The 13302-nt window shown below is 43.7% G+C and overlaps 1 protein-coding gene across 3 annotated transcripts in view; it reads right to left on the bottom strand.

The window, feature by feature from the left end:
- KCND3 (potassium voltage-gated channel subfamily D member 3) overlaps positions 1–8442 on the bottom strand; it is a 244311-nt gene extending 235869 nt beyond the window's left edge. For all 3 annotated transcript variants that reach the window (XM_032794162.2, XM_032794163.2, XM_032794164.2), the window contains exons 1-2: positions 8048–8442; positions 2878–4062 (exon numbers count right to left, since the gene is read on the bottom strand). In XM_032794162.2, coding sequence (XP_032650053.1) covers positions 2878–3986 — 1109 coding nt within the window. In that variant the 5' untranslated portion in view covers positions 3987–4062; positions 8048–8442. The remainder of the gene's footprint in view (positions 1–2877; positions 4063–8047) is intronic.
- Between the last annotated feature and the right edge of the window lie 4860 nt (positions 8443–13302).

Genomic DNA, 13302 nt, shown 5'->3' with positions numbered 1-13302 from the left:
GATTCATCTCTAACTTCACTTTGTGTGTGCATGAAATAATATTCACAGATGTGTTGCAATGGTTGTGCCTGCCATCCACTAGCCAGAAACTGGAGCTGACATGTCCAAGGGGCCTTGTCTTATTCCAGGCCTTGCTGTGTGTGCATCTTGCAAGTCACCACAGCTGAAACTTGAACAGTGTCCTAAAGACTGCTTCCCCAAATGAGCCCCAAAGGTGCTTTCTGAAGCTGGTCCAGAAGTTCTGCAGAACATGTCTTGGGTGAAAGTTGCTCTTTGAGCTACACAGAGTAATGACTTCTTTCTCTCTAGCACAAGACCCAGGCAATCAATTGTAGAGCAATAGAGATTGTTAGGTCTCAGATGCCATTAAGTCATGTTATAAACAAGATGATGATAGATGGGGTGAGAGCACAGATTTCTGTCCTCAAGATGTCATCCAGTGTTTTGATCTCATAAGATATGACACAATACTTTAAAAATGATATCACAGTAATCTAACTAATAGTTTGTGCTGGCACAAACTATTTCAATTCAAATCTACACAAAAAACAATAATACTAAAGGTTTATGCTTTATCTCTTTGGTAATATTTTACACACAGCTCCTGCTGCTTAAATAGATCTTTCTCTCTAAAACTTACAAAGTCCCATTTCAATCTCTGTAATTTTTTTATTCTTATCAGCCAGTTTAAAGCACTCATTCAGCTATAATTTCTATGATTACTGTAGACTGAGAACACTTTAAAGTATTCAGAAAGTCTGTTTTGACTATCATTATATGCAGAAGGAAAAGGCCATTTCATTCAGATGAACAAAACTAATTATACTATAAAACCTTATGTACATTTTGTCATAAAGTAGTTCATGTTAGGGAAGGCAAAGAAATGCAGAGTACATGTATCAGATACATGTGTGTCTGTGTAATTTTAAAATTCCAAAACAAAACACCCCACTACACCCAATTCTCATGGGAACAGGATGAGAGAAGAAATACATGACTGATATTAGTCATCTTGTTTAATGCAGTACTGGAAGGCACTCAGATACTATGGTGAAGAGCACTGTATAAGAAATTCTATAGAGTAGAATATACAAGGCCATCATTTCAAAATTGGGAGCTGAAAGTTATATACCTAAATATAGTTTTAAGTGCTTAAATGGTCATCTTATTACATTGAACTCAATGGGGGAAAGATGCTCAGAACCTTTGAAAATTAGGCCATTTTTATTTAGATGACTAAGAATGGATTGAGGAGCCTAACTTTTGTCACCCAAATTTGAAATTTTGGCCTGATGGGTATAACTGCAGCTTGCGTAGACATACCCCAGCTAGCTTTACCCTTGGTAGATTATGAAGAGCTGTGAAGATAAAGCCGCACAGGCATCACCGTGGGCTGGCTACATGAGCAATTACTTGGAGTTCAGGGTGGACTTGTCTAGCCCTCAGTAGAACTCAGGCTGCCCTGGCTTCACTGCTCCAGTACCCGAGGTAAAGAGATTAGAGCCCACTTGAGTACATCTCCACGAGCTATAGTCATTCCCCAGGAGTGCAGCGTAGATGTATTGATTCTTGAGATGTTCTTGAGACTACAGTGACTCTCAAGAAGGGGGAAAAGTCTACTTTGGTTCCTCTGGCAACATTCTGTTTGCAGATATGTTTTACATTCTTTACTTTGCAAAAAAAATCCAGAGTTTACAAATGCCTCATGTCATGTGCTTTCCTGACAGCTGAATTATAATAATTTAAAAGTGTTATTATTTGTACTTAATAGGCAGAGTGAAATGTTTAAATGCGAAAGCAGTTCAGTGGGAAATCTGGTCACCAGAATATAAAAGAGAATTCTCTAAGGCCAAATATTAAAAACTCTGAATTTTCTAGTAGGAAACATCTCCCTAAGTACATGTAAACTCAGTATATGAGTGTGAATTATGAAAAAAGATTGCTTTAGTTTATGCAGTTTTAGCCCCTGGAAGCAGGAACCTGTAAAAGCTTACTTTATTTGACATAATCCTGTCAGAGGATTTGGCTATTCTTCATTTCCCTTTATGAAGGTTTCTGTTCTGAGCACCAGAAACACAAATCTATAACCTTAGCAGAAACAGCTGTAATATCAACAGGAGAGAAATTAAATATGAGCAAGAGTCCTCCAGGCTATATTTTCCATGCTTGTCAGATCACATTGGCACCTGTCTGTATGATCTCTTCAAATATTGCAACTGCTACAGCATTATTTTTATGATTCTTAAACTCGCAAGTGACACAGCAAAGAGGGCCATTTCCTGTTCCTTTAACAAACCATGTCCTGTAGATCACTGAATACCTTCAGTAAGGCAATTATCTGTAATGCCTGCTTGAGTTAGCAAAGCTGTAATGCCTATTTGCAAGTAGTCAGATACATGATAGTAAATCTTACTTTTGTAAAAAGACAAAATAAATCCCGATGATTTTGTGTAAACCTTCAGGTTGGTCAAACGTGTGTCTGAATAAAAAATATAGGTCTTAGTTCTCAACTGCTTTGCACCTTGTGTCATTACATTCACCTCTGCAGAGAGAATGCAGAGTAGTTGTGGAAAGCTACCAGACCATAACATCAGGGCCTGATTCTCCACAGCCTTGCTTCTTGTACCCTACTTTGCACCTGTGCAAAGTATTTGCAAGGTGGGTATAAGTGCTCGTGGTCTTTTGCAGTCACTTTGCACAGGTGTAAATGCAGACAGACTACACCTGGGATAGGAGAATCAGGCCCATAATAGCCCCCCACCCCCAGCCTCTGGAACAAATACCAAAGAAACCAATACTTTAACCTCACAAGGTAACCAAACTCCAGTGACCACTGTGAGTTTGCTATTGACTGACACAAGAAAATGCAACACTTACCCAAGGGTTGTCATGGTTACAATAGTGTACCAAAAAGAAGCTGGTATGCTGGTGAATTTGCTGGCTGAAGACCCTTTCTCTGCATAAAACATCACAGTAGCAAAGATGATGATTGCCATAGTGAGGGAAAAGAGAAGAAAGCCAAGCTCCGAGGCACAGCTCTTCAGAGTGTAGCCCAGGATTCTTAAGCCTTGGGAATGGCGTGAGAACTTGAAAATCCTGAAAACCCTGAAAACCCTTAGTGTCACAAAGGCTCCACTGACGTCCTCATTGTTAGTCATCACCAAGCCAATGTAATAGGGCATGATGGCCACCACATCAATGATGCTCATGACACTCCTCATGAACCTGTAGCGACTCGGGGCTGCGAAGAGCCTCATAAGGTACTCGACAGTGAAAATCATAACGCAAGCTGTGTCCAAGCAGAAGAAAGCCACGGCGTACCTCTCCCCACATGGAAGCTCCTTGTTCCCAGGCACTGTGCCACATGGAACGGTTTCTACCACATTAGTGATCACTGAGACGGCAATAAAGAAGCCAGTAACATAGTAGAACACTAAGGCTAAGGTGCTGGTGTGGGGGTTTTCGAAGGCTCGCCACATGGTCTGCCGGAGGTTCAAAGACGGCATGGACCCTTCTTGGTTGTTCTCTGAGTCATTGTCATCCATCAGCCGCTCAGCATTTTCCCGCTTCCTGTCTTTGTACTCTTCATAGCAGCAATCCCCAATGATTTCAGGTAGGATCCCATAGAAGGCAAGCTCCTCGTCATAGGCAGAGATGCACTCATACCTTGGGTAATGCAGCTTGCCAGTTCTGTAAAAGTTTAAAATGCACCTAAAGACTTCAGGGTCCCGGTCAAAAAAGTATTCCTTGGTGTCTTCATTGAAGAAGAACTCCTTTTCAGTGCTGCCCAGGAGCGTGTCCGGGTACCTCTCCAGTGTAGTCCTCCACGTCTGGAAGCGCCTCCCACTCACATTCAGAATGATCAGCTCATCCTGCCTCTTGTTTTTCTCAGTTGGGGCCAATGGCATAGGGCAGTTAGCCACTGGCATCCATCCTATGGCAGCTGCCCTGGCAAAAGGCAACCATGCTGCTACGCCTGCTGCCATGATGGCTCCAGGCCTCAATATGGGAGAAGACCGTTCTTCTGCTTCTAAAAGGAGTCTGGAGTCAGATCAGTTCCATCTAAAAATATAATATAAAAAGTCATTGGGGGATGCTTTGCCTTCATTATTTGTTTCTAAAAGACAATATTAAAACAACCTGGATAAGCACATAGGAGCTTTGACAACTGAGAAACTAAGCTGTTATAGCCTTCCATTTAGGAGAATAATCATTAAAAGATGCACTTGATCCATGTGGGAAGGTTATGGCATTATTATAGATTGAAATTTTGACTAGCAAATGATTCCTCTTTAAAAGTAGCATAAACATGCTAATTTAATTTCCTTACAAACAAGACTAATTCATGATTCCACAGGTGTAATCATATATTCATCTTTCTACTTACAGCTGTCAAAAAAGAACTGGGAACTCTGATGAAAAATGCTGGGAGTTCACCCAGCGGAATTACTTATTACCAAAACCCCTAAATAGATCAAGCTGAACTTCTGTTAAGCAATAAACAACCCTCTAACTACAGTGAAACTTGCACTAAGGACTATGCCAGTTGGTAACCCTCATCTCAAAAAACAAATTAAAATCTTCCATGGTTTGCAGTACAATTTTTGTTCAACCTTAGTTAGAAACCTCTGGTAGGCTACAGTTTTCTTTGATGGTCCCATGAGTGGTTGCTTGAGACAGGTTTTAAGGTACTGAAATATTGCACTGCTCCAATGAGCATGAGGAAAATTCATATTCTTCTGGGCATGGGCCTTGGGAACATTGTTCAGGATGTGTGAGCTTCAGAGGTGTCTGTGGTGGGGTGTGTGAAAAGGAGCCCACTGAGGATTAAACTATTAACTGTGTCTGATCAAGGAAGAGAAGAGCAAACTGGATTAAGCATCCAAACAAAACCTTGTCGTCTTTTTTTTTTTTCACCAGAATGTTACCTTGACTGTCTAACAAAGGCAAAAGTGTCTTAACCAAACGATGGAGTGCATTCACTATAATTGCCATTATTAGTGGCCCACCTAATGGAGGAAAAATATCCCAAACTCAGATCCTCTGCTGGTGTAAATTGGCATAGCTCTATTGAAGTCAATGCAACTACACTGATTTATAACAGTTTAGAATCTAGTCCTGAATTTTTTTTGTTCCTTTCTATAGTCAGGCTTCTTGCTTTATTTAACCTTTTTTGTCATTTGTCCATGCTTTTACTTCCTTAATATTTCTAACACTATCATACAAATATTTGGTGAAAGGTGTCACACCATAGAAGCAGTATTAGGGGGCCTACCCAAAGTCTGTTAAGTCAATGGAAAGACCCCCATTGACTTCAGTGGCCACTGTGGCAAGCCCTGGAAGCTTCCTTAGGGTAAATAGTATTATTCTATGTAATTCTACTACAAAGTATCTTAATTTTATGCATAGTTCCATTCCAGTTACTGGGGTTGTGGCATTATTGATCTCAACAGGTCATCAAAATACTGACTGAAAAATAATAGTGGTTTCACCACAGGCTGATTCTGACTAAACTGCTCACAGAAGATGCTTTTCTTGTGAAGTAAGCATTAACATGCTTCATTTTAATACAAAGCATCTTGCTGTATAATTTTGTTTCTAAAAAGAAGTTTGATAATTAGGATGTGTAGAATAAACTATAGTGATGCTGCTCCTAGAAGAATGCTATCTGTACGGTAGAGGCACAAGAACCCCTATCCCACATTATTTTATTATGCAGGGTTCGTTCAGCGTTACGATGCATTCTTTTGCTCCCTTATTCTAAAAAGTGAATTAGTTCTGTAGAAAGGTGACATGGGCACTCTTGGGGACTGAGGTCCTTTGTTTATCCCCAGAACAGGCACAGCGCAACAGTATAAACTTCATCCACATTGCTTCAAAAATGTGCCTCAATCCCCAGCCAAAGAGACAACTTCTAAGGACCCATCCACCAAAGCTGCCACTTTCTATTGATGGCAATGGTGGATTTTGTGATGGGAAACTAAAACTAAAGAGAGGCCACTAAGGCTACCAAAGCCTTTCTAAGCTAGTACAATGCCATGGGATGGTAACAACTTCACTCATTATCCAGCTGGGTTAAATAGTGGGTAAGTAACCAGGAGATCTAGACTACATATCCCCTTACCTCTTCCCTAAGCAATATAGGCCCCTTCTATGTATTATTATTTTACCTAGAAAAGGTCTTATTGACACTGAGGTCATCCAGCTGGAAATGTATAGAACATCCTTGGATTTTTGCAGTAACACTGCTTGGAATCCTGAGTTTCTCTCAAGTCCAATGGGACACCTCCTTGTAAACCTCACACCCACCTCTGGGTGCGAGTGCCAGCTCACCTCACTTTGCAGCCAAAGACACTATAAGTGAGTAAATAGTTAAGACAACAGTGATAACATTTGTAAGCCATTAATGAGTTAAAACCTTTGTTTTATTTTTTTTTAAAGTCCTTCCAGGCTGGCTGTGTATATGGAGAAATTTTAAACTGCCACTGTCTGAAATGACCACGAAATTAAAACACATGAAGTGGCTGAGTATCTGTCCATAAAGGTTGATTACTCAATTACCATATCTCAGGGGCCTCTTCAGCAGATGGACTTAGAAGTTCCTAATGTATGTGCTCAGGATTTACTTTTCAGTTGTATTACGTCAGTAGCAAAGTAGCTCTGTTTCTTATTTTAGATACACAAAGTGATGGATCCTTTTTAAAGATTCAAAAACAAAAGTTGTTTTGTGGTGAATTTTTGTGAGTGCGTTTGTGTAAAGGAGGTGATGTGAGAAGTTGGGGGAAGATGAAGCAGCTTCATCACTGAGGAATGGCTTCTTTTTGTCAGATTTTCAATCAACAATACCATCGTGAGTAAAGAGGAGAGAGAGGTTGTGAACTGTGCACACTAAGACCATAGCGATAAGATATAAACATCAGATTTGTTAGTACCTTCATCTTGCTGCAAATTTCCTGAGGTTCTAATGGAAATACTTCAGATCTTATAATAGCAAGGAATGGGCTGGTAGAAATATTTTGCACAAGCCACGCTATTTTTTAAGTAAAAGAAACAAATATATAAGCATATGTATTGTATATACTTACTGGCATACATTGCTTATATAAGTAAACACACATCACATACATGTTTATATGTATTTCAATTCTTCTGTAGCTAACTTTTATGTATAATTTGAAAGAAACTAGTTAGTAAAGATTAGTGGTGGCATTTAGAAAAGCTTCTGTATAAGATAAAAGGATTTGGCTCTTTTGACTACCCTAACGTCAACATTATGGAAGCACAGCAGCCTTTGATTTCCCTAAGTCACTACCCTACCACCAAACTGTATAAATAAAACTGCAAGCAAAGCTTCTTATTTTCTAAAATGATCTTTTCCCTGACCATGCCAGCCTGCTGATGTATCTTTACTGGATGATTTTATTCCAATTTCAAAACACAAAACCAGCAGCACTCTAGGATCAATAATGCATTAGAGGAGAATGGTGTAGAACAAGTTTGTCTTCTTACCCAAAGGTGGTGTGGGGAAAGGAATAACCAGTGGTTTGTCCTATTAACTGCTGCCAGCAATGTCAATCTTAACAGATGCCTCTGGCCATTCTTGTGTTAAAAAACCACATACTCTCATGGTGTTTTCTATGACAGAAGCAGATCTGGATAACTTTAATGAAATGATAAGCTCTGAGTTTCAGGATGAGACACAGATAACTGGAGCAGAGACGAAAGAAATAACCCTCGGCATACTGTGTCTTTCCCCATTTTTTATCCTTTATGGGGGCTAGGCTCAAGCAGCAAAGATCTTTTCATTTAAAATACAAAATATGCTACTCAAATCTTCAGCATCCTCTTTCAACTATATACTCCCCTCCTACCCATCAAATAATAAAACTACCCGCTCATGCTTACAACTGATCAGTCAGCGAGAGATTTATAGCAAAAGCATGGAAAGCTACAGCAACAGGCTTAGCATAAACGCATGGAAACTTCTACCCTTCCACCCCCAACCAAACGAGAAGCCCCATCTTGCTGGCTCACAGCAATGCCTTACCTTGCAAGGAAAGAAACTCTCATCCCCAGAATGCAGGGACTGATCTAGGGGCCGTTGGGAAAACAATCCTTAGGATAAAGAGTGAATTGTGCTGTCTGCCTCTCAAATCTTTCTAAATGCAGTCAGGAGTAATCAAAAAGTATAACCAGCCCTGGGGAAGTAAAGAGAAATGACTAAACAGCGTCTCCCTTCTTATTGCTGAGGTTGAGTGAGTCTCTGTCTTCCTTCCTCCCCCCTAAGCTTATTTGTTTTTGGGGAGGGGGTGTTCTTTTTTGCATGTCCTTCAAATCCAGCTTTGCTCTTGCTGCCTGGTCAAGCTGGAAATGGTACCCAGTTGCTGAAGAATCCGCTCTCTTAGCTGGAGCAGGGATGACGACTGAGCCTGGAGTCCCCTCCTCCTCTCGCCTCTCTCGAGTCCCAGAGAAGCAGGCTGTAAACAAGATGCTGGAGAGAGGCGGTGTGAGCTACCAGAGAGACACCAGCAAACGGTCATTAAATACACACCAGTCCTGACACGCATGCTAATAGGCCCAGCACTGGGGGTGGGGATGTATGTGGAGGAACTTTTAGCGTTACCTGTTAGAGCTTTTCCAGTTTGTTACCAGATGAGCCTCTCCCCTCCCATCCCCGCTGCACAGGAGTCTCTTCGGAACAAAAAAAACTCTCTCTTTCAGCGCCTCTCTCAGGAAGATGGGGGAGAGGCCAAATCTTTCTTGGATGCTCCCCGCCCCCCTTTATCAATGGAAACACCCGATCTTGCCCTGCCAGTAGGGCAGCTGCAGCGGGTGACTGATGCTCCGCACCAAGAGGCAGGGTCCTTCCCAAGCGGGACCATTACCTACATGAAAGAGAGGGGCTCGGTGGCCGTGTCAGGTGCGTCATCTCCCCGGAGCCGCCGACTGTACTTAAGCCAGGAGGCAGAAGTTCATTTGCCGCAGCCCCATCCGCGCCAGCAGCCCGGGAGTGCCCGCAAAGGAAGCGGGGCCCGCAGACTCTCGCTCTAGCGGCTCTTCATTCCCCCGCATCTCGTCTCCACCTTTCAGAGAGCGCGGGGGCAGGCTGGGAAGTGCTGTCCCCTCTGGCCGAGAGGCGAGGGCTGCTCCCCTCCCGCGACCTGGCCTTCCTGGCAGGAGCGTGCTCTGCCCTGCTCTGCCCTGCCTGCACGGCCGGACTTCCCCCTGCGCGGGTGCAGGGCGCTACCCTGGCCATCCAGCCGCTGCAAGCATGGGGCAGCGGGGCGCGTGTGTGCCCGGGGGTGGGGTCCCCAGCCCAGCCGGCGGGGGGGCGCAGGGCTTGGCAGGCGCAGCTACAGGCAGCCCCCGGGCTCGGGCAGCCGGAGGATGCTCGGGGTGTCCCCTCCGCGCCCGGGCTGACCGCGGCGGCGCCGCTCCGCAGGCAGGTGGCGCGTCCCCCAGCCTCGCCAGCCCGGCGGAGAGGGGGAGCGCGGGGCCCGCCGCGTTCAGCACCACGGGCGGCGGACAGCTCTGCCCGGGAGCCAGGCTGGGCTGGGGCTGCCTCTCACGTTCTGCCCCGGATTAGCCCGCTTGAGCCCCCCCACAATACTGCTGTGAGCCCCGAACTGCTGCGGTAGTGGGGTGACGCGGCGCCGGCGGCCCCGTCTGCAGAGCGGCACCAGTGGGGCTTGGGGAGACTGTCTCCCGCAGGGCTCATCTGCTAGAGCCGAGTGGGTGTGGGCAACATGCCAGGTCTGCCCCACCCCGCTTTCCTCGACAGTCCCCAACTGCAGTCAAGGTCAGCAGCTCCCGCCGGGCTGCCATAGCAAACAGCTAGCAAAGCCCTGGTTTCTCTTCCCTCTACTCCGCAGGGTCAGTGCATGGGGGCGAGTACATCGGGCACCAGAGCGATGGAATGGCACAGGGCCCTGAACTGAGAGAACAGAATCCAGCTTTCCACAGTCCACACCGAGTTCAGACAGGTCCCGGAACAGCCTGGTAAAACAAAACTACTTGCCGGGTTTATACTTCTACAAAGACAACGGAAGAGCAAACCGAAGAATTGTATAGCCACTAATGTCTTAAAACTGAGGAGGAAAAAACTAAGGAATTTAGCAAAACTAGTGCACAGAGGGGCCTCCATTTTTTACTGTTAATTTTGAGAATCTGAAAGAGGGCCTCTACTTCCAAAAGGTGTGGCTGAAGTCCACTTTAAGTTACTTCAAGTTGGACAACCAATCACTTTGAGAAATTTAGACCAGGAGCACTGGATTGCTCACCTGGCCCTCCTCTCCCTTATCCTGGCAGTGTCTTGTACCTGGTGATTCACAATAATAGAACCCCCTGCTAAAGCACCAGATCAGGAATACCTGACAGTAACTATTCTCACAGTGACATCTACAGCAGGTGAGCTTATACCCTGAAAAATCACAATGAAATATTGGCAAGGTAGCTAACAAGGTTACACAGAGGATGGATATCAGTAAGTTTCAAATCCAGACACCAAAGGAGTTGTGTTTAGGGTGATATTAATAGCTGCATTAATATGAAACATAGACCTAAGACCAGAAACCAAGTGTCTTCAACGGCTAAAGAAGCTTAAGCACAGTGAAAGGTGCTGGATGTGTCCTTATTAAATGACATCCAAAATATCCTCTTAAAATGTTTGTTTCTCTGCATTTTGTCCACCAGCAGGTGCATGCAGAAAGCTGAGAATAAACATAGTGAGATTTCACTGATTTTGAACGATTTGTTGTGATTTACAATGTCATCTTTTATAAAACTTCCAGCTGTCCTCCTGTCTCTCGTTCCTTCATGCTCCAGCTCCTTCTCTACCAGCTGTGGCCTGGCTGTGATTTCAGTAGCTTTTCCCCCATGACTCGACCCTTTTTAACTTTCAATTCTATTAAAAAGCTAATTTGGGAGCTCATTTTTAATGCTCCAATTTTGTATGTTTAAAATAGAAAATGAAAGTCAAAAAGCAAACTAGCTGCAAATCAAACATCAGTGAAAAACTCTGATTTCTTTCTTTCTTTCTTTTTTTCTTTCTTTCTTTCTTTAGCCTAACTGCGGCTCTCTGTAGAACTTCACTTATAGCTAGCCACCTTTACTTGCACATGCACTAAAGAAATGGATAGCACAGGGATCGCAACCTTTCAGAATTGGTGTGCAAGCTTCATTTATTCATCTAATTTAAGGTTTTGTGTTGGTCATACATTTAACGTTTTAAAGTGTCTCTTTCTATAAGTCTATAATATATAACTAAAACATTGTTTGTAGTGTAAAGTAAATAAGGTTTTTAAAATGTTTAAGAAGCTTCATTTAAAGTTAAATTAAAATGCAGAGCCCCCCAGACCGGTGGCCAGGACCCGGGCAGTGTGAGTGCCACTGAAAATCAGCTCGCGTGTCCCCTTCAGCACACGTGCCATAGGTTGCGCACCTCTGGGATAGCATTTAGAGGTTTTGAGTGTGTATGTCTTTTATTTTTAAATAAATATGGCAGGCCAGTTGGGGTAAAATATTGTTGATAGCTGCAGACAGACCACTGGTGGGGCAAAGAGCAGTAAGAGTTTAGGAAATAAAAGATAGCAGCAAGGAAGAGGTGGGATGTGGGGCAGGAGAAAGGAGCAGGTCTTAGGCAATTACGTGGTCTGAAAATTAGAAGCATATCTGGAAAACAAAAAAATAAAAAAGACTGTTTCCAGCAGAGGGGTGGCTCAGGAGACTGGTAATGGAAGATGGAGTCTTTTTAACCTTAGTCTTTGAGTCTAGATCAGATCAGAAGTGACCAAAATTGCCTACCAGCTGCACAGCTGTTCGGAAGCTCTTATGAAATGAGTTGATTGGTTAAGTCCAGTATCCAGTGGGACAGATGCCCACAACCACACCAAAAAAGTCTCCATATGCTACAATTGCCACAAAGCCCTCTACAGTTTAATCTACTCTATCTATACAACCTATTATCACAATGTCATCCCCCACCTTCACTCCACTGGGATGCCAGTCTCCACCCCCAATTCTCCCCTTCTCTAACAAGAAACTTTCAAACTATCTCCTAGAGCAAATCCAGTATCTTCTCCTCCTTGTAGTCCCTCCTCAAAACTCCCCTCTTTGATAATGCCGTCAGGAAACTGCAACCTGATAATGGCTAAGCAGGTGACAAGTGGTCAGCACTGCTTCTGAGTGGCTAAGAATTGCACACCACCCCATCTACCTCATCCCAACCTGGCCTTTTGTTAGTCCCATTTACTTGTTTTGTGTTGTTTTTTAGAATATAAACCCTGTGCAGCATGCAGGACAATGAGGTCCAGTCTGTTTGAGATTGTTATTAGTATTATTATTATTAAACCCTGGCTGACAGTTAGAAGCGATGCTGAGTGTCAAGTAGGCCATAGAGACAAAATGTCTCTCCCATGTTCTTGGCACGTTGCCCCTCCAGGGCAACAGTGAGGAACACTGGGACTGCAGTATGTTGGGGAGTGTACACTGCTGCTGCCCCTGCTGTGCCTGTGTGAATAGAGAAAGGACATCAGCTTCAAGGTTAGTGCCTGAAGAAGAAAGTAAGCATAGGGCATAGGCCCTTTAATTACACAGCACAGCTTAAAGTACAACTCAACCACAGGGGCAGTAAGTAGCATAAGAATGCAGGTTTAGATAATATTAGTCATACTGCTTGTGAGCCAATGGCCTTCCAGCATAGCACAGATTACTCTGTCAGAGGTACAAAATATTCATTTCTTTCCCTTACTTCCTTTCTCTTTAGGGCTGGGCCCAAGCCACAATCTTACTGCTGAGCTCCTGTGAACTCTGAGAAAGTCTGAATCAGCGTGTGGATCTAAACATTGAGGTTTGGGCCCATTTCTACATTCCTCCCCTTACTCTATGGGTATGTCTACGCTACGGGATTATTCCAATTTTACATAAACTGGTTTTGTAAAACAGATTGTATAAAGTTGAGTGCATGCGGCCACACTAAGCACATTAATTTGGTGTTGTGCGTCCATGTACCAAGGCTAGCATCGATTTCTGAAGCGTTGCACTGTGGGTAGCTATCCCATAACTATCTCATAGTTCCCGCAGTCTCCCCCACCTATTGGAATTCTGGGTTGAGATCCCAATGAATGATGGTGCAAAAACAGTGTCGTGGGTGATTCTAGGTAAATGTTTTCACTCAATCCTTCCTCCGTGAAAGCAACGGCAGACAATCATTTTGCGCCCTTTTTCCCCTGGATTGGCCTGGCAGATGCCATAGCATGGCAACCATGGAGCCTGTTTTGCCTTTTGTCACTGTCACCATATGTG

Source organism: Chelonoidis abingdonii, chromosome 4 (genome assembly GCF_003597395.2).
Source record: "Chelonoidis abingdonii isolate Lonesome George chromosome 4, CheloAbing_2.0, whole genome shotgun sequence".
Lineage (NCBI taxonomy): Eukaryota > Metazoa > Chordata > Testudines > Testudinidae > Chelonoidis > Chelonoidis abingdonii.
The sequence above is the reverse complement of the archived record's forward strand: the minus strand, read 5'-3'. Positions and strand labels throughout refer to the sequence as shown.